General features: G+C 39.8%; 1 protein-coding gene across 1 annotated transcript in view; it reads left to right on the forward strand.

Moving 5' to 3' along the window:
- CPED1 (cadherin like and PC-esterase domain containing 1) overlaps positions 1-25,559 on the forward strand; it is a 149,866-nt gene that overhangs the window by 27,442 nt on the left and 96,865 nt on the right. Inside the window, exons 4-7 of the mRNA XM_071552475.1 lie at positions 4,953-5,059; positions 6,928-7,003; positions 20,360-20,516; positions 22,580-22,745. Coding sequence (XP_071408576.1) covers positions 4,953-5,059; positions 6,928-7,003; positions 20,360-20,516; positions 22,580-22,745 — 506 coding nt within the window. The remainder of the gene's footprint in view (positions 1-4,952; positions 5,060-6,927; positions 7,004-20,359; positions 20,517-22,579; positions 22,746-25,559) is intronic.

The raw sequence follows: 25,559 nt of genomic DNA on the forward strand, positions 1-25,559 counted from the left end.
TAAGCAAGTGGTTACTGGGCTGTGCATTGTGGCAGAGTACAGTCTCCACAAGTTGCATGGAGTACATAGTGTGAAACAGCAGAACATTTGCATATGAACAGGTGAACAGCTGCTTTCCAGAATAGTTCAGAAAACATCAGAAACCTCACCATTTTGTCCTGTGCTGTGTTCGCTCAACAGAGCAAACATTTCTTCACTGTTGTCGTAGCAAGTCCATATCAGTGATAGCTCATGACTATCAAGGGTCATGCAAAAAGAGAAATAAAAATGCTTCCAATAAGTACTTCTTTAAGGGGAAAATTCCTGAACACTTAGGTGTGAGACATTCCTTTAGGGAAAGCATTGCAAGTGAAACAGTGATATCAAAAACTTGTAAACGGACATAATGTAAGAGAAAGTATTCTGTCCAATAAGAGGCATTCTGGTCTTTGCACAAGTGAGACAGCCAAACTGCTGTAACCAGAAATAGGCTTCAAAGGATATTTTCCCCTGGAGTGTTAGTGAAGCTTGGATCTTCAGAGGTGTAGAATTCCCACATCCCCAGACCCAGTCACACAGCCTGCCTGATTCTGCTGCCCTCTGAGATGCTGAGGGGCATAAAATTCAGCCCAGAATCCAGAACTAGTCAGTTCTATATTTCAGATGTCTGTTAGTGCTCCCACTCTAAAGTCCGGGCTAGTAAACTGTTGACTCATATTAATTGGCTACATAGCAAGGATGAATCCCGCTTTGTAAAACCTATTCATCTGTCTAGTTCAAAGTTGGATTTGTTCATAACCAGCAACTTCCATAAATATGTTCCTCGCCATACTTGGTACAATCTGTGCTCACTCTTCTTGTCTTCTTTTCCTGTAGTGCTCATAAAGTGATTAATTTTAGGGTATGGTGTGAACAAGTGCAAAACTGCAAATTGGTCAGAAGTTAAAATAAAAATAAAGCCAAATGTCTTTTTAATTTCCCAGAATGAATGAAATCCAGGAAGATAAGCATAAAAGCTGATTTTTTTTTATTTATTTTCAAAGTTCTTTCATTTCAAAGTTCAGAATAGGAACTTTAGCTCTGCAAAATGAAATTTCACTTTATGGTATTGAGAGGAACCTTATTCATTTGGTTAAATCATATAATACTTTTCTGTGTCTACACCTAGGAGACTAAAAGGTCCATAGAGCTGCATGCTTCAAACAATTTTCCTGCAAAATCCAGCCTTCCATGCCAAAGCTCATGGGGAAAATGTGGTAACTTCAGAGATTAGAATAAGATCGGTTTATTTTAGAAATCACCTTAAGAAATTATGAAAGCCCCACTAAATCCTACAGTTCTCATTTGCTTTCTGTTAACTTTGGTCTATGATATCAGAATACAAAAACTCTCTACAGAATATTTTGCTAGAAAAAGTTGTTTTTATTGGTCACTGCATTGCTATTTCCTTTGCTGCTAAAAAAAAAAGAAAAAGGTTGTTTTTCCTCCCTAGACTATTATGTTTTAAATTGTTTTTCCACATTAACTATTTTAATTATTTCAAATTATTCCAAATCAGAGTCAAAGCCAAAGAAAACAGCGGTATCTTGTTGAAAATTATAATTTGTACATGATATCAATTTTCAGTTGAAACATTGCTCTCTGAATTGAATACCATGTACTTTTACTCATTCAGAATAAAAGTAATTAAAGGTGGTTATACTACTGCTAGCTGAATAAGCAGCTTAGGTTGATATTCTTAGGTAAACATCAGACACATGTCACAGGTAGACAAAACATTTTTTAAGATGGGACTGGAACATGGGACTACAGGTATGCAGAAGAGGAGGGGGAAAGGACTGGCCAAAGATGGGTGAATGAAAGCATCATACTGCCAGCATGTATCCACATAAAACTCACTCTGCCGGCATAATTAGATTTAATTCTGCAGATGAGGATTCCTTGTGTAAGCAAAGCATTAATTAACAGGCTGAACTAAGCAATCTTAATTTGAAAAGATGCTCAGAGAGGGCACGAACATGCAATTGTGTATTCTCATCTTGTTACCACTCTTCTGCTTGTCCAAATGGAAAGCATTACAAAGCAGCAGAGACTATCTCCATGAGGTGTGATTCCACACTCTGATCTATGGCTCCTGCATGTTGAGCTCCACCAATCTGCTGAATAAAGCAAAAAGGATTTCCATAACTATAGACAAAGTGCTTTGTATGGAAAAAGCTTCATGCAAATTGCTAATAATTAAATTGTTCAGAAATTAACTATTCATTTTAACGTTCCCCTTGAAATGTCCTGTCAAAGCCCAGTTCTGGTTTGAAGTCTGCAGGTAACCAGCAAAACCGTCTGTATATTGAAGATAGAATATTATAGATGTTATTAATACTTCTTCATTAAAGCCTCTAAAACCATTTTGAAACATGAATCTTTCCATGCAGGTGACTTCTATTATTACTGTCCCTTTTGTTCTTCCTTTCTCTTTTTTTGTAAAATGTATTAGCTCATGTGTGCCTTGCTTTACTTTAAAAATAGTTTCTGTGACATGGCGCCTGACATCTTGGGGTTCTTTGCATGGGCCACTAGTGTTATTACAATATTAATAATACTAGCACTATTTTTTCCTGAGATATACTTCTGTAATTACTAAATTTGCAAAACGAAGACAGTCTGTTGCTGTCATGATTGCAGATGTTCATTTTCCATAAAAAGTTAAGCTTTAGAAGGAGTGACATGGGCAATTTCTAGGTTATATTTATTCACAGAGGAGTCTGTTCTAGAACTAAATAGCTGTTGTGACACATTCTTCTTTCATTTTTGTTTTCCAAGAATGCTTTTCCAGGTATAGTTGGTGAGGAATGTATCAATACATTTAAATAGAAGTCATACTTCTCTGTCAGCCTGAATGTGAGAGACAGCACTAGGTGTATGCTGTTTTTATAATAGGAAGTCTCCTAATTTCTATATATAGACATGTTTCAGTTCTGATTGTTCTGTACTGAAATAACTGGCTGGAGGTCTAATTACTCTAAATAGAAAACACAAGTAAAGGCAGGCATTTAAGCCCTCCTGAACTGTTCTACTTCCCAGGCATTGGCTCAGAAACACACCAGATCTGAGGGTACTTTTTCCTTTTCTTCTCTTCAGTACATTCATATCGATCACTCTGATGTATCCTAAAGGCAAATACACAGAGCAGCATATCCTTTGGAGTCAGGGATCAAATTCATTCCCAGCCAGGATGTGTCACAATAAACAAGGGAAGGAAATGAGCTGCTTCTGAGAAATGGAGTTCCCTCCAGCTCCCTTTCAATTTGTACACAACTAGGCATTGTGCTTTATATATAATTATAATGATTTATTCAAAGGTATTTACTAGTCAGAGGCACAACATCTTGCTTATCTGATAATTACATAGCTGGTAAGGTCATCAAATAGGTTGTTAGCACTGCCAATCTTTTGCACTAACATGAAGTATTTGCTCATACATTTCTTTAATGCTTCGTTTGTTTTCTATCAGTGGCATTTTTACTACATGGGGGTGTTTTTTTTGTTGTTTCGTTCACAAAGTAGCTTGTAGTGAATCTGTCTTGCCTAAATTCCATATACCTTAATTACTTTTATACCATAATACTGGTTCTCATAATGTGAAATTGAAGAACTTATTACAGTAATAAATGCAGTGTAACTGAAAATTGATCTTTTCAGCTTTGTCACACTGCTTGTAAACATAAAAAAGAGATAGTGGCTTTCATAATCCTGAATCCATTCTGTACAACCAGTTCTTTACTGCACTTAACATAAATTGAGTGTTAAATCTCCTTAAGTAAAATCTTCACCCTACTTGACATTTGTAATCATGATTGGGATAGGAAAAAATTGCATTTTAGAGAAAGAAATAAAGGAAATAAATAAAATAAATGCCTCTGTGGGCCATTGGTGGAAACAAATTTAGGGGGTAATCTAATAAAATTAGGAAGGTATCACAGATAGATAGCACAAAATGGAATAAAATGCACGTAATCTTCCCAACCTTGGGAAGAAGAACCAACCAGTCACTGAAATAGATGTCCTGCAGGGAGCTTTGAGACCCGATGCTATACTCTGTCTTGGATGCTGTTCAGCTTCTCTGGCTGCCCTTTCTGTTTGGAAGTTCATTAATACTAATTGTCATCCTGTCAACAAAATTATTTACCCTTTATTGAATATATTCATGGTGACTTCAACAGGTGTAGTAATTCTGTTGTGAGATGCCATTATCTCTAACTGGTCCAGATAATGAAGGCTATGTATGGAATAAGACAAATAACCACGTGAGGGAGCTGACCAAGCTCGTTTGAAGCAACATTGGCATTTCTACACCACAGAACATGCTGAGATATGGGCAGACTTCAAGACCTGTTTGTATCTTCTAATCCATAATGATGTTTTAATTGGTGCAAGTTAGTTTGGTCTCTTCTTCATGCAGCCATGTTTGATTCTGGTGCTGCTCCTTTCCCAATACTAGAACCCCATGGTCTCACAGGTCAGTTTTGCCCCAAAAAGGATGAATCAGCACTAGCTCGGAAGGCAGTATTACTTCCTGTAATATTTACTTTCCAATAAAGAAAGCCCTCAGAAGATCACACCGCATATACTAGATGTCTGTTACTAGTGTGCACACTGAGTAGTTAAAAAAAGGGAACAATTTAAAGCAGATTCATGTGAGTGAACTTTTAAATTTCTGAATGCTAAACAGTTCAAATAGCAGGGTTTGAACATCAGTAGGCAGGCATAACAGGAAATGCCAATGGTGAAACACCTAAATATAGTTCCAAAGCTTGAACTGTGGTAGCAAATATGTTTTTTACCTTCTGCCACCTGTAGCCGTTCATGTACTTAGCAGTTTACTGTTCTTTAGGATTTGTCTCTAAGTATTGTTTGTGCAAGTAGGAATTGCATAACATTTTCTTTCTCAATGTGTTTCTTTACTTTCTGAATAGGTGGTATAAATCCTTGGGATCTTTTGATCTGCTTATCTTCAAGAAAAAATGATGGTACTGGCTGCATTCAAACAGAAGACTGGCATAATCTAGAGTTATTCCAGAAGGTATGAGATTATTGTGTTATCCTTTGTGAGAATGAAAGGACAGTTAGCCCAAATTTTCAGACCTCACTCTTGAAAAGTATCTAATGTTTATTTTATTCTGCAGCAGCATGCTTTAGATGCAGTGAAAAAAGCTTTTTCATGTTTTCTATTTAATGGGAAATACTTGTCAGATACCAACTTTCATTCTTTATATCACACCCAGTGACCAAAAATGATTTTTCATTTGGACATAGTATGTTAGTTTGATGTAAGTATTTCAGTGTGAATACTGAAAATTTTTGCAATTAAGTGTCAAGTTTCCCGTTTCTCTTCTTTAGCTTGAACTTTTACATTCTTGGCCACCCTCAACCAGCATGTCTGGCAGCAAAAGGGTCTACAGAAGTCAAAGGAAATTTAAGCAATTTACCACATTGGAAAAGAGAATTTAGAAATGGGGAGAAACAACTAGCAAATGCATCTAATATTTCAGAATAATAGGATAGGCTGAATATAGAGCTGGTAAACTTTAGGCTTCACATCTCCTGTCACTAATGAGTTTCACCTATTTTAATTGTTCCCTTGTAAACATAATTTAGGCACCTCTCCAAAAAGAGACAGTGTTCCTTCAATTGATAATGTGAGAGCTAGACCAGCATTCTCCTCCAGAGCCTTCAAGGGATTTCCTTCCTCTGGCACTGCAAACTGCTTACTCATGGTCCAAAGCATCAGTAGCGCTAATATTTCTTGGTATTTTCAGGATTGCTTTTTTATTTCTTTGTTTTCACTTGAGCATGTTGGGGGCACGGTTTAGGTTACTTAGATACATAATGTCTAATTAAACACCTGGCCTGTTAATAAAAGTATGTAAGTCTTTGAAAAAATGTGACCAAGCTATGGGTAGAATTTGACTTCTATTTCAAATAAAACAGCAAAGATAATAATGGCAAGAATGCAGCTTGAGGCTCTGAGACAAATAGAGCCGTTTTTAAAAGGTGCCTCAAGTATGAAGTTTGTGAAGATAGAAAAATCCATTTTTGTTCACAGAAGTCAGAGCTAGGAGCATGTACACGGAGGTTCCCTGGGACAGGATGCCCTGTCTAAATGTATTCATGAAATTTTTATAGCTGTTCCAGTTTGCTAGAAATTTACATGCTTTGAATTCAGGGCTCAGATCATAAAACATCCCAGGCTTCTGCAAACTGCTTTTTACTCATTTTGCCTATATTATCATATCTGAGCCTCTAATGCTGTGGAATAGAATAATCCTTAAAGCATGCTGCAATGTACAGAAGTTTCACACATGAATAACTGAGACAAGAGGTGATCAAAGGAATTGTCCAAATTCTCTCAGGAAGTCTGCAGCAGAGCAGGGACTTAAACCAGATGGCCCAGACCTCCGGATAACTTTAAATATTAAGTAGCATTACTCGCTCCTGGCATGTTCATACCACGGTGCAGCACAGCTCCTTGTTGCACAGTCTGGATGTGGTTCAGTTACATTAGTTTACCACTGATCCCAAGCACAGCCATTCAAGAGGTATAGGGTATTTCCATGCAGGGAGAGACAGTGGTTGGTAACTGTCAGAGAAAAGGGGAGCTGCAAAGACTGAACGGGGGACAGGGAACAGATGAAAACTCAGCAGCCAGGAGGAGAGATGCAGGTGTAAAATTGTGTTTTGTGATGGCCATGGAAGAAGATTCCACACCTTAATTATTATCCCACATTGCAGGTATAGCAAAGTTGTAATTGCCTTTTGACACTGACAGGAGTTTTCCACGTGAGGTGTCTCTGATCAACTGAACACAAGACCTATTGAAGGCTTTTTCTGTTGAAGGAAAAAGAACATTTTTCTGAATGAAATCATTAAAACTTCTCCTCTTATGTACAGGTTAATCTACTTCCAGAAATCCAGCATTTCCTTTGCAGAAAAGAGGGATTATGCCAGATAAAAAAAGCATTTTCAGGTAACCTAATTTCTTCAAATTTCCATATGTAATGATGGTCTTTTAATAGTTGTCATGGGAAGTTTCTGAAATAAGACTTTCAGGCTTACAATTCTGTTTTATATTTAGTCATGAAAGCATAGAGGGAAAAAAAACGTAAAATGGTAATTCATTTCAGACAGCACTGAAATATAGATTACGGTTATGCAGTATCTTTTCAGGTAAAAATACTGCATTGTTTAGCTATTGCATATTGCAGAAGTAATTTGGCTATAAGTGTCTTATTTTTGGACTGTGTTGTGTTAATATAGTGTATTGGTGTTTACTCTTCAAAGCCCTGGTTTCAGTGTATTATGTTTGTTCAGCTTTACAAAAATATTGTGGCATGGAGAAGGCGTAGGAGTCAGAGTTTGGTTCCCATCCAGACATAATTTACTGATATAAAGCCTTTGTGTATTAAGATCATCAACCAGAAAAGTTTAAAGGTTATGGGCAAGTTGCCAGAGAATTCTAATTTACCCTGGATAAAGTTCAGTTTTGAATAGAAACTGGAGAAAACTGTTGTGCACTGTATTAGGTCTATTTAAACTACAGAGGAACACATTATAATCTCAGTTATATTCCTCAATATCCATCATCAGTGCTAATTTGCATTTATGATCAGTCTTCACAACATAAAATTTGCTAATTTATTCCATTAGTATTTAGCCTTGTTAACAGTTACACAAACTGATGTCTGATTTTTTATTTTTTCCCCTTTCTCCTCCCCTTCTTTCCTGTCCCCTCTCCTCTCTTTTCACCTTTTTTATCTATATGCTAAATCTAACATATAGGAAAGGATTCATTACATCTTGTTTAGTCACTTAGAAATTAGATATCTTCTGCAGCAGTATTCTAGTCTTTCATTTAAGTCAGTGAAGAGAGAGACACACCTACAAACACTACTTCTTTTTATCCTAAACTATACATTTGAAATAGGTGCGTTGAATTACCCTCTGCAAGTACTTACTACCCAATTACCTCTCACCACTGACTGTAAACGGAGTCGAGAGAAGTAGATTAAATACCTGACATTTGGATGCTTGACTGAATTTGAGGTTAGGTGGTTCCTGACCTAAGCGTACCATATTTTCCCTTTTAATTTTTGTGCTGTTTCATTTGAAGATGGATCACAATTTAAAAGCTGTGAAGTTTTTCCCTTTAAGAACTGTACATTGAAGGTCAATTTAAATTGGACATTTAGATTTTCCTGGTGCAGTACATTGTCAAAACTGATCATAAGGAACATGCAGTATAATAAATATCTCTCCAGGTCTCGTGAGAGTCCTTTATCATGAAGCTGTATTACACCAGGTAAGTGACATTCTGTTTTGGCTGAGTTTTAGCATGTCTTCAATGTTGCCTGTGGCTTTGGTTCCCTGGAAAGCCCATTAGAAAGTACTCTGATACAGTACCAGTTTCAGAAAAAATTAAGGAGATTTCTAAAAAAGTCAAGGACTTCAGAAATTGGAGGTCCTGCTTATGTTGTAACAGATTGCCTTTAAAAAACATTGGCTTGCCCTGCTACTTGGAGAAAGGCCAGTTGCAATGGTTTTATTATTTTGCTGCCACAAAACCACAAACACAAGAGGCCCTAGCCACACACAGAGCTTTCCCCTTAAAGTATGCACATTTGCACTGCTGTCCATAAACACAATACTTTTTGTAGGCCATTTCTGTTAAGCTGTTTGGTGTTTTCTCCTGTATTGGGTTTGTATGGCAGGTTTTTGGTAATGGGAGGCCACAGGAGTGGCTTCTGTGAGAAGTTACCAGAACCTTCTTCCATGTCTGGCAGAGCCAATTGTAGCTGGCTCCAGCATGGACCTGCTGATGGCTAAGGCTGACCCCATCAACAATGGTAGTAGCACCTCTGGGATAATGTATTTAAGGGGATAAAACCAACTGCACAACAGCAGCTGGAGAGAGGAGCAAGAATATGTCAGAGGAACAACACTGCAGACAGCCAGGTCAGTGAAGAAGGAGGGGGGAGGAGGTGCTCCAGGTGTCAGAGCAGAGATTTCCATACAGACCATGCTGCAGACCATGGTGCGGCAGCTGTGCCCATGCAGCCAATGGAGGTCCATGGTGGAACAGAGATCCATCTAACCATGGGTGACCCCACACCAGGGAAGGTGGATGCCCAAAGAAAGTTGTGACCCTGTGGGAAACACATGCTGGAGCAGGCTCCTGGCAGGACCTGTGGACCTGTGGAGAGAGGAGCCTATGCTGGAGCAGTCATTTCCTGAGTTACTGCACCCCGTTGGAGGGACCGATGTTGGAGCAGTTCATGAAGAACTGCAGTACAGGGGAAGGACTCACCTTGGAGAAGTTCATGGAGGACTGTCTCCTGTAGGAAGGGATTCCATGTTGTAGCAGGGGAAGAGTCCTCCCCTTGAGGAGGAGGGAGCGAGAGGCAAGGTGTGATGAACTAACCACAGCTCCCATTCCCCTCTCTCTGCAGGTAGAGTATCAGGAGTGAAATTGCATCTGGGAAGAAGGGAGGGATGAGGGAAGGTGTTTTAAGATATGGTCTTATTATCCTACTCTGATTTCATTGGTAATAAATTCATGTTAAGTCTGTTTTGCCCCTGACAGTAATTAATGAGTGATCTTTCCCTGGCTTTACCCTGACCCACAAGGATCTTATTATAGTTTCTTTCACCTTTCCAGATGAGTGATAGAGAGGCTTTGGTAGGCACTTGGCATCTAGTTAGGGTCAACCCACCACATTTTTTCAGATACCAGGGTCAACCCACCAGATTTTTTCAGAGGCAAGACTTCAGATACTTCCATTATACTGATAGAGCCAGCTCTTTCCACTTTCTTTTACTTGCATTCTCCAACAGATGTTTCTTTCCAACAGCTATAAGGATTGTTTTATTCTGAATTTTAAAATTATTCACAGAAAGAATAGTTTTCATCAGTATTTCCTCCATAGAACAGTTTATTTCCTTTCAAATCAGTTGTACTTTCACTCGTGTGTTTGAGTCAACAGGGCTTCTCTGCAATTCCTGTTGAAGAGGGTCAGTAGGTTTGTTATTTGTTTTTCACCTCCAAGGAGCCAAGCAATTTCCTGTAAAAGTGAAAACACTAAGAGTTATGTAATCTTGTTAAAGGCATAGCAAGTTGTAGAAAGAAATATCAGGCAGCAAGGTTGAGAGGATGGGATTACTGGATTTACTGTATGCTATAACAGTGCTGATACTGATAAGCAGTAGTTGAGGGTTTTTTTAAAAATGTTATTCTGTTTGTTGTTGCACAACTCTTAAACTGATAGGTTTTGTATTTAAGAGAGCATGCCCATTCTCATACCCCTGTTTTATAGGAAAGAAAATGATTTCTAGAAAATATTAGACCAGTGCTTGTTTCTCTGCTCTGTCTCTTTAATGGAAAATGTTTTATCACTCTAACATTTTGCATTGCTTCTGTCTCGGGGGGGGGGGGGGGGGGGGGGGGGAGGAAGGGAGGGGGAGGTGATGGGAAGGGAGGGGGAGGGGGCAGAAATGATGCACATGCCAGTGATAACTACTTTTTAATACAGAAGCAAAAAGGTTAAGGAGGCATAAGAATAGTAACAGATCATGAAATTCAACACTAAATACTTGATGCTCAGTCTGAGAAGACTGGTTGCTCTTCTGATTTTGCAGGGCATTTGGACCAGTTTTTAATCAAGTGCCTGATGTCTGCTCACTATATGGGACTTGGGCCGTGAGGAGGTTCTGGTATGGCTAATGGGTGGCTAAAGAAGGCTCAGGTCAGCAAAAGCTGCAGTGTTTGCAGTGATCTGGAAATTAAATCTTCCTGCAAACAACCCAAACCTAGAAACTTTCTGAGGTTGGAAAGTGACTGTCAGAGAGATTTCAGGTGTTCAGACTTGGTATCACACTACAGCTGGGTTAAAAACTACACTTGCCTGCCTCCTGAAGCTACTCTCAGATGAGATATGGAGAGGACTAAGGTCCACAGTGTGAACAGAGTTGTGCAGATTCAGTTTAAGGCACAGGAAAAGCATCCTGATGCATGTACAACGAATAGTCTCTTTGAGAGGTTTGCCTAGGAAAGTAGTAGAACTGCTTATAGCATTACCTCCCTGATTTTCCTGTTCCCTAAGGAATGCAAACTCCTCTGTCTTCCCATGTAAGCACCCATCTTGCTTCATCACTTCCAGGACCCAACTTGTGCCATGCATTACTGTTTTCTCTACTCACACACATCACTGATCCTTTTTGTAAGAAATGCATTCGCTGTACGCCTTCTGTGTTTCTTGTTATTAGTGTCACTGGTGCAAGGACTTTATGAGTGTCTACCAGCCTTATGTGCTCCCCTGATCACTGCCAGGCTGGCCAACAGTGTTAATCACACAGAGTGTCTTAGGGTAGGCATGACCCTAATGAAATTGTGTGGTAATGAAAGTCAAGATAGTCCAGCTGTGTGACTGTCCTCTCACTATGGGATATGTTTATGATCTGGTGCTAACCCCAGGCCAGCTTTCCTTTCCTCCTGCCCGGCAAATCTCTCCTGGCTTACTGTGGAGTCAGTGGAAAGGTTATGTGCTGAGGGTAGGAAATAAGACCCAGTGGAGCTACCTATGGAAGAAAGAAATTATAGATAAAATTTATTTTCTGTTGTAATAATTCAACACCTCTGTGACAGGAACATGACTTTTTTATAGGGGGATGCATTTCTTTTCCAGGTGCTGCTTATAAATGTTTGCACACCAACCCTGATCAGGTTTGTGCCTATTACCTTTCTGCTACTGAAGATGCTAAGAGTCTCAAGAATGGCAAATAAAACCAATGTCTGATTCTTTTCAGTCAATTTGATTATAAACTACATGGGGCAGGAATTTCTTTGGTTTTACAACAGTGGCAGATCTCAGCTAGGACAAGAACATACTTCTGTACAAGCAAATATGAGTAGTCTAGAAAGAAGTAAAGCAGCAAAATTAGTGTAATTACTTGGCCTACACTATTCTAAATTCTACTCTGTTACTAGTAAAGAATTGTGGCACTAATCATGTAACAGTCACCTAGCATTTTAAGTGACTTACATTCTCGTATGAAGGGTGCACAAAGAAGAAACAGCCTTTTTGATAAATATTGGACAAAACCCCCAAACATCTAACTTTCACCCGTGAGGATGCTTTATGAATGAAAAAGCAATGTATGCAGTAAATACTGTAAATACTGTTTTTCATTCACCTGCAAAAACAGGGAGAAAATAAACACAGTAAATGATTAATCTAAACTGAAGCTGTATTTGTTGATGTGTTTAAAGAGGAAAATAAACAACAAAATACAAATGACCCTCACTTTATCTTTTTAACTCTGAAACTTCACAGGTGTGTTTAGTGTGAATTTCAGTGCTTTTCAACCCACCCTTTAAATTAATTTCCTTCTATATCTGCTTTACTATAAAATTGTTTGGTTTTTAATACTAAACATATTTAGCATAGTTTAAATTTCCAGAAAAGACAAGTAATTTGACATTTCTTAATTCTAAATATCTAGAGTGGATTGATTCGAGATTAACCATATTACAGAGGGTAGGATTACTGCATTTTTTGAATATGAAAACCTTTTAAGGATGGCTGTATCTATAGTCTATAGTGGGTGGGATAAAACCCACAGTAATGTGCACATCACAAAGGAAGCTTGTAGCATGTCAAGATCATCACAGGAGTTTTAAGTATCAAAAAAGAAACCACATTCCAGTGAAATCCATGGAAGTTTTTCCAGGACTTCACTGGGGTCCAGGATTACCCCTGCTTTGAGTTTCACAGCTGCCCTTTTCTAAATGCATAGTTTATAAAACTGAGTGTTAAAAGTTCTCTCTTCTTTAGCAATCTCCTAATGTGTAAGCCATAGGAGACAATTGGCCTTTGTTTCAGTCTTTTCATCGAATAGGTTGAATGGGTAACAGGAGGGGATTAAATGGGATAGGTTTGCTTTCTGTGACAAGTTTCAAGGCATGTAGTGGCAGTAGTTCAACTGAAATCACCAATCCTCCAAAATCTACACTGAAAAATGGGAAAAAATGCATTTTCAGTGCTCATTACTTTCATAGTTAAGCAGTTTAGAGCAAGTTGCTATACCTGACTGAGCCAGAGGTACCGGATACTAGGCTATATTTTGATCAAAATCCCTTCATCCTGGAGGTGCTCAAAAGTCTCCATAAGAGTCTATGAAAGCTTTTTAAGCATCTCCTGATGTGAAGCAACCTTTGCAGCTGATAAGCACACCTTTCCAACTTACAAAGGTTGAAAAACTGCCCAGATGAAAATACCAGAAGACCAGGCTGTAGCGATGCAGCTCGCCTGGTCTGTATCACAAATAAGCTCTTTGTTTTCCAGCAGCCCACATCAGTCAGGAAGATGGATGATCCCAGAACAGGATGCAATATGGAGTTCTTCTAAGTCACTGAGGTGCCCTGTCAGAAAACAAACCTTCAAGACTGACAGAGAGGACCTCTTATCAGTACTTCCTGAATACTGTGCAGTAGAAACTGATGATAAAGTGCATGAGATGACTATCATTCTCTTTTTTCTCATGTGTGAGAGAATTCACTCTTCTGCTAGAAACAGACTACCACTATGAAAATCTAGGAAGAAGCTGACAAGGCATCTATGCAGATGGAAAAACTCATGTATACCTTCAGGATCAATGTACTTCCCTGTTCAAAAGCATTTGGATGAGCACCTTACAAATACAAATATGCTGAGCTTGCAATGTCACCTTAACAAAGAAATTAACCATGTTCAGGGGTCAGAAAGAAGCACAGCACTTCAGTCCCATCTCTGGCTTCATGCTTCATTAAACAACCAGGAGTTCCCAAGGTGACTCAATTGCTCTTGAAATGTTTGTAACGGATCTGACAGTTGATGGGCACTTTAGAAAAAAAATGACCTTTTCCTCACAGACACTAGTCTTAATTTTACCTTGCTTCATGTTTGAAGTGTATAAAAAATAGTCTATTTGATCTTGAAAAAGATCTTAAAAAAAACCCTTAACAAAACCATATCATAACCCTCCTTGTAACATCAAAGGATGCTATAAAAGGAAAGATAAAGAAGAGGACAGATTCATATTCTGTTTCATTTTCTTTCAGCTGAGTGTTACTCACTTAGATAGACCAGTAGGGTATTCTCCACCTGAATTCCTTACCTTTGCAGATCACGAGATACTCATGTTAACCTAAGTGTCCCATTTATCACCAGTCCAAGGTGGCTGCAGCCTTGCTCTGCTCCAGGAAGTCTTAGTTTGTCCAAATGCATTTCTAACTACTGGTAAACCTTTTGCTCAGCCCCATGTTGTACTCTTAAATCAGCTATTCTTTATTTTATAAATGTTAAATCTCATGTTACACTTCAGACCTCTGACCCAAAGACAAGTAAATAACTTAGGAGCCAGAGACTTGAAGAGAGAACAAGAAGTCACACTGTGTAAAACACTTGAAAGCCCTTATTAGATGTCAGTGAGGCTGCTGCATTAGGTATCAACTGTTGCTGTCAACTGATCTGTGTGACTGTTGTCCTTCTACCACAAGTTCATATGACAAAGAGGTCCTTAATGGTTTTGATCTAGAGGTGTTGACTTGCTTTGGTGAGTCTTATACCTCCTTTTCAGATGTGCCCCACAGCTGTTCTTAGGTCTGTGTTCTTGCTGTGGTTAGAGGGCTAATGTGTGTATTCAGCTGAGTACATGTAGTGCGTTCCTTACCCATCAACATGGCCTCATGGTGAACACCCTAGGCACAGGTAAAGTGGTACTGTTTGTTGGTGTTTTCAATGGTACCATTCCAGAGATGTCAACATCAGAAACCTTCTTTGAGGCAGAATTTCAAGGAAGTGAAGCTTGTGCATCTTTTTTGAAGTGAAAGCAGGTATCCAGCTTTAGCTCCTTTGCATTGCACTGGATCATGACAAGTAGCTGCACCAAAAAGTATTTGTGGCAAAGCCTGCAGCTGCTTCTCTGCATTTCAATTACTGCATCTTCATTTTAAAAGGAAAAATGTCCTTTGTTAGTCTACCTTTTTTCTTTCCTTTTCTTTCTTTTCCTTTTTTTTTTTTAATCTTTAGAGTCTGCTACAAAAATTATTTGGATTTTTGAAAGCAGAGATATAATCTCTGACATTAGGATGCTGGAACTCTTTCTAACTTGGTTTCCCAAGCTGCCTGACATTAAATACCAACTGCTGAGCCTGCCTCACCTCTTCCATTATAAAATGTTGATGTTGTTTACACACTTCAAAAGCACTGGTTAATTAACAACAAGTGATTTCAAGATGGAAAAACATGGCAATTACTGCAAACAGTAAAGGCACTGCAGGCTAATTTTCATTGATGATAATGTTGATTAACAAATACACAGCTCTAATAAACAGTGTTACTGCTTTTGAATGCAGGAACAGGTGAAGAGTTGCCATGAGAACTGATCCAGCTGAATGTGCTCAGTTCAGCCTTACTGATGTTTCTTTATTATTATGACAGTTTTGCTCATTGATTACCAGGAGTAGATTTACCAAAGTAAGGAACTGTCACTCCCTCTTAACTCTGCCTGACGATGTACATGCTTGTGTCATTTCAAAGGAGCAAGCATCTAGTGACAGTCTCACTTCTTTTTGCAGTCACCTTGCAATGGGCTCTCTTCCAGGGGGATGTCAACACAAAACCAATAGAGGGGTGTAAGGCAGTATACAAACAGAATGCTCTGTGGCATGAGGAATAATTTATGACGTTGCCCCTTTCTTAGTTCTCAATGCTCATCGTTAGCACCCTAAATTTAACTTTCTCTTCTTTAACAGAGGAAGGTTTCCTTTTTTTTTTATTTATGTTGAGACATTTTGCAATTACCTAGGGCAATACTAAGGATCTTCTAGTAGTTTGAGAACTCAAGAACACTTCTATTTTTCATCTGTTCCTACCCATTTGTTTTGCTTTGTTTTTTTATATCAAATCAATTAATGTTATATCGAATTAATTAATGACTTTTCTATTTTCCTGAAACAGCTAAAACTCTCATTTAAGAGGGGTAAATATAGGTACAAATCTCATCTCATTATTTTCAAACTCTGTCTTGTGAGTTAATATGATATTGGTTACTTGTTGCCTTAGCAACACAATTAAAACCCTATTTTTAAAAGGAAAAGACACTTTGCTTTCTCTTTGAGTAATGATCTGAACAGCCCTTCTCTGCCATGTTTTTATTTTCAGTGAAAAATTTACTGTCTTTTAAATAAGACAATTATGTTTTGTGCTTTTCCCTCCGCCACATTATGGTCATTTCACCTAAAGTAACTGCTGGAAAGTGTGCACCTTTCACATAATTTGACTTTCAGATGATCAGCTAAGAGCTGTAATTGTAGTCCTTTACATGGCTCTGAAGGTGTCTGTGTTATAGGGGGCTTGGTCTAGAAGCACAGTTCTGCCTCCTTTCAGCTATATGCCAGATCAGTATCTTGCTATTTGAAGACCTAGGACATGAGAGTTGAACTCCAGAGTCTGATGGGGCTTGTCTGTTCCTGGTGGATGTGCTACAGTACCAACACACAGAGATACAGGGCTTGGCTCCCCAACTCCATAAATAGTTGCAACAGGAGGCAACTGTCTCTTGCCTTTTTACTAATGTAAGGATAAATCAGAAAAATATATCTGAAGTCATTTGTGCACTGTGGAGGGCCTTTCTGTGTTTTAATAAATCGTTTTTTACCTGAACACCAAAGCTCTGTGATCTCGCACATTACACTCTTTGAATTATTTGCAGCTGCAAGTAAATAGCTTAGTATTCTTGCAATGGTCACTGAAAAAGCCAGTCTTTCAGAGAGCAGTTCAGAACCAGTATTTCTCTTAGTGCTTCAAGGACTGGTCTCTCTTTCTCTCTCTCTCACTCCCTCTCTTGCTTTCTCTCCATTGCTTAGCATCATAGAATCGATTGGGTTGGAAAAGACCTCCAAGATCATCCAGTCCAACCCTTGGTCCGGCTCCAGTCCATTTATCAGATCATGGCACTCAGTGCCACATCCAAACTGTGTTTAAAAATCTCCAGGGATGGTGAACCCACCACCTCTCTGGGCAGCCCATTTCAACGCCTGATTACTCTCTCTGTAAAGAATCTTTTTCTGATATCCAACTTAAATTTCCCCTGGCAGAGCTTGAGCCCATGCCCCCTTGTCCTATTGCTGGTTGCCGAGGAGAGGAGACCAATCCCCACCTGGCTAGAACTTCCCTTCAGGAAGTTACAGACAGTGATGAGGTTACCTCTAAGCCTCCTCTTCTCCAGGCTAAACAATCCCAGCTCCCTCAGCCCCTGCCCATAGGACTTATGCTCCAGTCCCTTCACCAGCCTTGTTGCTCTTCTCTTGGATCTGCTCCAGCCCCTCAATATCTTTCCTGAACTGAGGGGCCCAGAACTGGACACAATGCTCAAGGTGTGGCCTCACCAACACAGAATACAGGGGAAGGATCACTTCCCTGGTCCTGCTACCCACACTATTTTTGATACAGGACAGGATCCCATTGGCCTTCTTGGCCACCTGAGCACACTGTTGGCTCATGTTGAACTTCCTGTCAATTAGTACCCCAAGGTCCCTTTCTGCCTGGCTGCTTTCCAGCCACTCTGTGCCCAGCCTGTAGCACTGCATGGAGTTATTGTGGCCAAAGTGCAGGAACCGGCATTTGGCCTTATTGAACTTCATCCCATTGGAATCAGCCCATCTCTCAAGTCTATCCAGATCCCTCTGCAGAGCCCTCCTGCCTTCCAGCAGGTCGACACTCCTTCCCAGCTTGGTGTCATCAGCAAATTTGCTGATGATGGACTCAATCCCCTCATCTAAATCATCAATAAAGATGTTAAACAGGACTGGACCCAACACTGACCCCTGGGAAACACCACTAGTGACCGGCCACCAGCTGGATGCAGCTCCGTTCACCAGCACTCTCTGGGCCCGACCCTCCAGCCAGCTCCTAACCCAGCAGAGGGTACACTTGTCCAAGCCATGGGTTACCAGCTTTTCCAGGAGTATATTATGGGAGACAGTGTCAATGGCCTTGCTGAAGTCTAGATAGACCACATCCACAGCCTTCCCCCTTTGATAAATACAGAGTCTAAGAATACTATCTTGCTAATACAGACATTACAGTTAGATATCTGAAGTGATGCATGGTGGCCATTGCAAATTACCATGTTGAAATGCCATTTACAGGGTGGAAATTGCCCTTGTGTGGAAAAACCAGCACTTGATTTTGCAGAACTAGTCCCTGTGCATATTCAGAAGCAAGTCTGCTAAATAAATGACTTAATGGAGTTTACTGGCTTACTCCTGTTGTCACTGCACAGTCAGGTAGATGGAGTAGGGTGCTTTTGTTGCTGTACTATCAAAAACCAGGTATTCACTTATGAAGTACAAATCAGTTATGATGCACAACAACAGAGAGATGCCAGTGTGAGTATCACATGCTCTATTAAATAACTGCCTGGTTTTGATTATTAAAGCCTTCAATCCTGCTACATGGTGCATATAAGGCAGAGGACCAGATTAATTTTAGATCCCAGTTGAGTTTGGACTGGAAGGCTGAACTGAACTTACCTGATGAACAACCAATAAATACAGACAATCACAATGTCATTTTAACAGGATCTCTGTGAAAAAGAATAGTTTTTTTCTTAAATGGCTACTCAGAGCTCATCACTAGAAACACAACTTCAGTTGTAGTTTTCATTTCACGTACCCAAGTTGAGAGTGCCTGCTTTAAAAGAGAATTTCTACAAATAAATTCATAGCATTAGCACAATGTGGCTTGTCATTAGAAAGAAAGGAAATAAAGTTTGGAAATAATGTGAACAGCTTGACTTTTCCCTGACTATTATTTAAGAATTTGAAATGTGAGGTGTATTAGAGCTAATGGAAACCACCCTACATGAAATAATACACGCTTTGTGTCTCTTTATCAAGGACTTTGTGCCTTTTTATCAAGCACTGTAAAGGCAGAAAATACATGCCACCTGTTGTCTGATCTGTTGGCTGGAAAGCAGCCAGGCAGAAAGGGACCTTGGGGTCCTAATTGACAGAAAGCTCAACATGAGCCAACAGTGTGCCCAGGTGGCCAAGAAGGCCAATGGGATCCTGTCCTGTATCAAAAATAGCGTGGCCAGCAGGACCAGGGAAGTGATCCTTCCCCTGTACTCTGCGTTGGTGAGGCCACACCTTGAGTACTGTGTTCAGTTCTGGGCCCCTCAGTTCAAAAAGGATATTGAGGTGCTGGAGCGAGTCCAGAGAAGAGCAACAAGGCTGGTGAAGGGACTGGAGCACAAGCCCTATGGGCAGGGGCTGAGGGAGCTGGGGTTGTTTAGCCTGGAGAAGAGGAGGCTCAGAGGTGACCTCATCACTGTCTAGAACTACCTGAAGGGAAGTTCTAGCCAGGTGGGTGATGGTCTCTTCTCCCACGCAGTCAGTAATAGGACAAGGGGGCACGGGCTTAAGCTCTGCCAGGGGAAATTTAAGTTGGATATCAGAAAAAAATTCTTTTCAGAGAGAGTGATCAGGCATTGGAATGGGCTGCCCAGAGAGGTGGTGGATTCACCATCCCTAGAGATTTTTAAACGCAGATTGGACATGGCACTGAGTGCCATGATCTGATAAATGGACTAGAGTTGGACCAAGGGTTGGACTCGATGATCTTGGAGGTGTTTTCCAACCCAATTGATTCTATGATTCTATGTTTCTATGATCTCACATCACAATATTTTGATTACAGTTAATAGTCACATGACTCAGTAATCTGGACAATCATGGTACATCAGTCCTGAGCCTACTGTTTTCAGTGGCAGAACTAAGCCTCCCACAGGTTTCAGTAACTACAGATTGTAGCCTTAAATGGTAAACATAGAAGCAAGGATATGTGGTTTTTACTGGGCTGTCTAAATTATTACAGTGGCAAAGTCCCCTGGTCCTTAGGCAAATAAATTTTTATCCACATTAATTGTAACTGTGGTCTGTGAGAATCTGTATTTAGAAATAAAGGATTTATATTTTGAAGAAGGGAGAAAGGGATGCTTTTTGTGTGCAGTATTCCTGCACTCACCTGTAAACTGGGAGTTGCAGCTAAGCCTCTGAGCCTGCAGTTTGCAGCTGGAAGGTGGTACTTGTAGGGTGTGAAACTCTCTGTTAGCAGATCCAAAAAAGTTTATCATCTCAGCATTTATTACTTTACATTTTTGGCTGATGCTAGTAACTCCTCTCTATCTGTTGTGGTTTATACATTTTTTTCCATAATAGCAGGAGTCGACTGCTGCTTTCAGTACTCTGCTGTCTTCCTTTGTCATCCCCTTTGTATCTTTTCAGACCTGCAGCTCCCAGTTATTGCCCCAGAGTGTTCTGGCCAGCCTGGACTATCAAGGCCCAGCACTGCAAGCAACGTGTCCCAGGGTAGCGAAAGCATGGACAAGACAAGTACCTCCCATCTGCAGCACTGGTGGAAGCAGCGCACAAGCACAGAGCTGTAAGCTGATGACACCCCACCCTTGGAAACTGCCAGGGCTTTGTCATGCAGTTACTTGGGAGTCAGGGATGCAGAATGTAGCAAAAGAGGAGACCACAGCAGATCATAGAGGTAGAACTTGGATGTATTGCATGTCATACTTGCATAATGTTTGTTTCAGTACTAGTCAAGTTTGCACATGTTTTGAGTGTAAGCTGTCTTTATGTTGATGGCATTGGAAAAACCTAGACAGATAAATACAGACTCAGAGACACTCCTGAATGTTGAGGTCTCATGATGGCTGAGCTGTTTCCTGCTTCCATTCCCACCTTGCCCCTACCATAGACTACTACTGGTACACATATGTAGTCCTTTGCACAGAGATCCTCCCTTAAATGAAGAATCAAGAAGTACTTCATAATTTGTCTGTTATCAAGTGCTACATTATGGTATTTCACAAATTTTATGCTTGAGGACCTACTACTGTTCTGCAGAGGGGAGAAGTAGTTTGCTTTAAGAGAGACATTATTAGACTTCCTTAACAAATAGCAAAACTGAAGTCTGGAAAGGCCACATGTTGCCAAAAATTGCACTGAAATGGAAGGAGACCCCCTTGTCTTTTAGCAGCAATCAGTCTTAGAGACCCATAATTTGTATAGTCATCTTCCCTTTGCATTTGCTATGAGGTAAATTGTTACTCAGAGGTTTTAACAGACAGATTAATAACCACATTTGTGAATATGCCCAAGTATAGCTCAGATTTCCCTACATAATGAACTTTTAAATAACAGATTTTTTTTGCCTTGGAATTGTTTTTTTTCTCTCCTGTTTCTATGACTGATTATTCTTGTGTGTACTAGAGGAGCTATAGGCTAGTATTTAGAGATCCATGTCACTTTCTACACAAACCTTGCACAATTCTTAGATTTAGTTGATGTATTATGGGTTATTTATAGGTATCCCAGCCTTTCCTAATACTTAGAATTATTGTATGTGGCTTTCATTAGGTAAAGTATGCAGCACCATGTGTTTCTGTCCTTTCATTACATTGAGGAAAGTGCTAACAATAGTACAGTCTTTCCACAGGGTTGGATGGTGGGGTTTTTTCTGTATTCACTACAAATCAGTGCTCAGTCTGGGTACCTTGACTATGCACTTCTGTTATTTAAGATGTTTGAGTTTCTTTAATGTTTAATTTAATCTTTCATTCTGAATGTCCTGGGTTTGCAAAATTTTAATATTCCCAAAATGTGTTTACCCATACTGATGCCTTAGGATTTTATATATTTATATATATTTTTATATAGCTGTGTAGTTTCTCACATTTGAGGTAACAGCTAGCAGTTTCTACCTCTGTGCCACGTTCCTGGATTTCTGTCTTAAGAGTGAGATAGCAACTAGAACATCACATGTAGCAGGACTAGAATAACAATACATACTGTAGTCAAAATAAGACAGAAGACCCAGGGCCCTTGGAGGTGCTCCAACAGGGCAGTTCTGGGGTGGCACCGGTGTGATATGAGGGGTGAGTGGTTCTTGGGTTGTATGTAACCTTTAGTATGGTAATTAAACATTATTACAAATTTGTAAGACCCTTATACATCTCTCTGTATACTGGGGGGTGATGGGGCCAGAGCAGGGCCCACTCCCGGGCAAACCATGAAGAGCCTCAGGACCCGCCTGAAGAAGCACGAGGCCATCACTGGGGGCAGGGTGCACACCTATGTACTCTGTACACTGGAAAGCTTTTCAGTAAAGAACTGCTCTATACTTCTCACAGACTAATGTTGTCTTAAAATATATTTCCTCAATTTTAGGCAATTTATGTATTCTCAAACTTCACCCTCTCCTAGTACAGTTGCTTTATATGTTTGGAAATTAAGATTTAAAAATTCTGAAGGCAATGAAATGACTTGATGTAAGCTTTGTTTCAACCTGCTTGATTTAATCTACTGTGTTGCTTAACTCAGGGGAAAAAAAAAAGAGTAATTTCATATTTCCACTAATCTCACCGTTTCACTATTTTCCTAGAACTCATCTGCAAAAGCACTGCATTAATGCTACATGTTTTTATTACTTTCCAGGAATCAAGTATCAGCTTCATCAGAGCACAAGGACATCCTTAAAGCTCAAGACCTTTCTGTCATTATCAAAGCATATGTGCTTGTGACATCCTTAACACCTCTGCGGGCATTCATTCATTCAACCACCACTGTCTGGCATCCCCCCAAGAAGCATTTTACCATAAAGGTAAAACATTTCATTTCCTAATTTTCCTGTCTTTCACGCAAAGTACATAGAAAAACAGACAATATCTTTCTTCTCTTTTACCCCTTCTTTAGCTGTAGTCCACAGCCTACAGTGAATATTCTCCTAACATGCAGTTTTAATTTCTCAGAACAAGTGGGGTTTGCTTCTTGAAGCAGGGAAGCATTGCCCTGTGCACTGGGGGCTGGGACTTGCGTGCATCAGAGACCATTTTTATTGGTGACATTTGACAGCAGTTGCAAGGTTGGAGTTTTCTCTAAAGCACAGCACTGTGGGTGCTGCCATGCAGTAACAGCTTTTGCTGGGATATTGACAGTGTTGTAAAAGAGAAGGTAAATATTTAAAACAGTTTGTTTAGATTCCTTTTTTAGGTGCAGTAAAACAGACTAGATGAAGGTCAGGGCACTTCTAAATAAGGGGAAGGAGGTATGCCATGGACAGGGTGGGCCGTCCATGGTCTTGATTTTATGAAGAAGGATGTGCCTTAATTGGATTAACTCTCACGAAGTGTCTGGAGAGACCTCTTTCTCTACACATTTCATTTTCTCAGCAGTCCCATGATTTTGGAAATATGTCTTCCCATTCCCTTACTTCTTCCAGCACAGAATTGTGCTTGCAACACATCAGCTCTTTGTGAAGAAGCTACAGTTGTGCAGCTGTTTTTCTTTTGGTGAATTAAGACCACAAAGTAGCAGTGATTTCTTGAGGTCCCATAGATCAGCTCCTGCAGCAGCCATCAGAGGATGGGTGTGCTTTGCCTATTGAGCATTCTTGGAGTAGGAGCAGGTCTTGGCTGTGGATCAGTCTGAGTGTTGTGTTGTCACTGTCAGGAGTTTTCATGATGTCAACCGTTTGGTATGTTCTACAGTTTCAGCTCTCTCAAAGTGCAGTGCCCAATTCTAAAGCTCTTTATCTAATTCTAGTTATTGCAGAAACAGACACCTCTAGAGAACAAATCATCCTACCCAATTTAGGTACTAGTTTTGGAGTGAGATAAGTTTCCTGGTAAATGTGTCTGCTTCCTTCTGTGGGCTATGACATTCTTAGAGAACATGCCGAATTCTGGATTGCCAAAATTAGGTGAGTTGAACCTACTTCTCTCCCCACTAAGAAACTATGGAAGGCCAAATTACTTTACCATCTATTTTCCTCTGTTTTCATTTTTGAAGACTAATGCTCACTCACTTGCAAACCTTAGGATTCAGTTTTGGTTTATGTTTATTAAAACAGCACCATATCCAGCAGCATCACTATCGCAGCTGAAGTAGTCATTAGTAATTGTGATATAGCTCTGTAAAACAATTCCCACTGAGGGAATTCTGCTGAACAGGATGTCAGCCACCATTTAAAGAGCACTTTGGCAGCTGAAGAAGCAATAAAAATTATAGCAGGGCACCTACAGTAGTTCCAGTCTGTTTCCTGCTGCTGTGGTGTTATGCCTTCCATAGCTTTGTCAAAATGGTGAGAAATAAACAAAAATAGGCACCACAGAAAGCACATTTGTAGTGAGGCAGAGATTGAAATGCAAATTAACAAAACAATGGAAAATGGGGTCTGTAAGACTGTCTCTCAGCATAGCATGCCCTACAAAGAACGTGGAAGGACTCAGGGAGTTTCCAAGAGAAGTGAGATGCTGGCAATTCATAGAGTGGTGAGAAAGCACTACTGAGGAAATCATAAAGAGGTCTGTGCTTGATGCAGATGAAACAGACAGATCACTAATCTGAAAACAATACTTGGGAGAAGGTATGAATTCAACCATTGCTATCCTTTGGACTGAGGTTATGTCAAGTTTGTCATAAACTTCACGGAGCTGTCATTTGCCAGTGGGACATACAATGCCAGCAGAGTGATCTCCTCTCCCAGAGTAGCTAGTGGGGCTATGCATATTTGTACCAGCCAAGGAACCTGGTCCAGAAAGCTCCTAAACTTTAAGCTTCTGCCAGCTCTATTATGTAGGATGAAATTATTCGTCATGCTTTGAAGCTCCAACCTGTTAATAGTCAATAAAGACAGAAAGGATCTCTAAGACCTGCTCTTCCACTGATTGACAGAATACCCTTTGCTGTTTTTGAAGACTCAACATGCCTATAGAGGAGACTTTGGCCTGGAGAAATTTGCTAGTGTTTGATGTGTTTTTCCCCAAGAACAGCTGACTGAGTTCTGGTTTTCATTTTTTTAATGAGGAGATGACAATAATTTTGATGTGCTGCTTCCAATAATGTTACACAATAATTTAGAGATCTCCTCAGTGTGTATAGATCTCTGTTCAGGAATTTTTGCCTCATACCAGTATAATGAAAATATTATCAATGAGAAATTCATCCATGTTTGTGTCTGGCTTGGTTAAAGTATTGCTGTCACAAACTCAGTATGTTAAGTATGTTTAAAGTTTCACTCCTGTGTACAACAACAACACTGTAAGGAAGTCACCAGAATATCGTATATGTGGAGAGATTATTAAGAAAACTTAATCAAATGATTAAGGAAATTGTATAAAGAAAAAGGAGTTTATTGAATTAAATAACACTATGTTCCCTGCTGCTTTTCTTTTTTTGTTAGTAAACTATTGTAAATGATTTTGCAATGCAAATTTACTTATCCTAGTCATAGTGGCACAGCTTCAGAATGATTACTTGATAAACCTTGGTCAAATGGAAGTTCAGGAAGAGTTTAAATATGTTTTGCTCACCAGCTGCCAGATTTTATCTGGATTATACATATTTTAGTATCTCAGTTCAGAAAGCAAAGGTAAATCCTGAACTGGCATGAGGATTTTGTGTGTAATCAAGGGGT

Source organism: Pithys albifrons, chromosome 3 (genome assembly GCF_047495875.1).
Source record: "Pithys albifrons albifrons isolate INPA30051 chromosome 3, PitAlb_v1, whole genome shotgun sequence".
Taxonomy (NCBI): domain Eukaryota; kingdom Metazoa; phylum Chordata; class Aves; order Passeriformes; family Thamnophilidae; genus Pithys; species Pithys albifrons.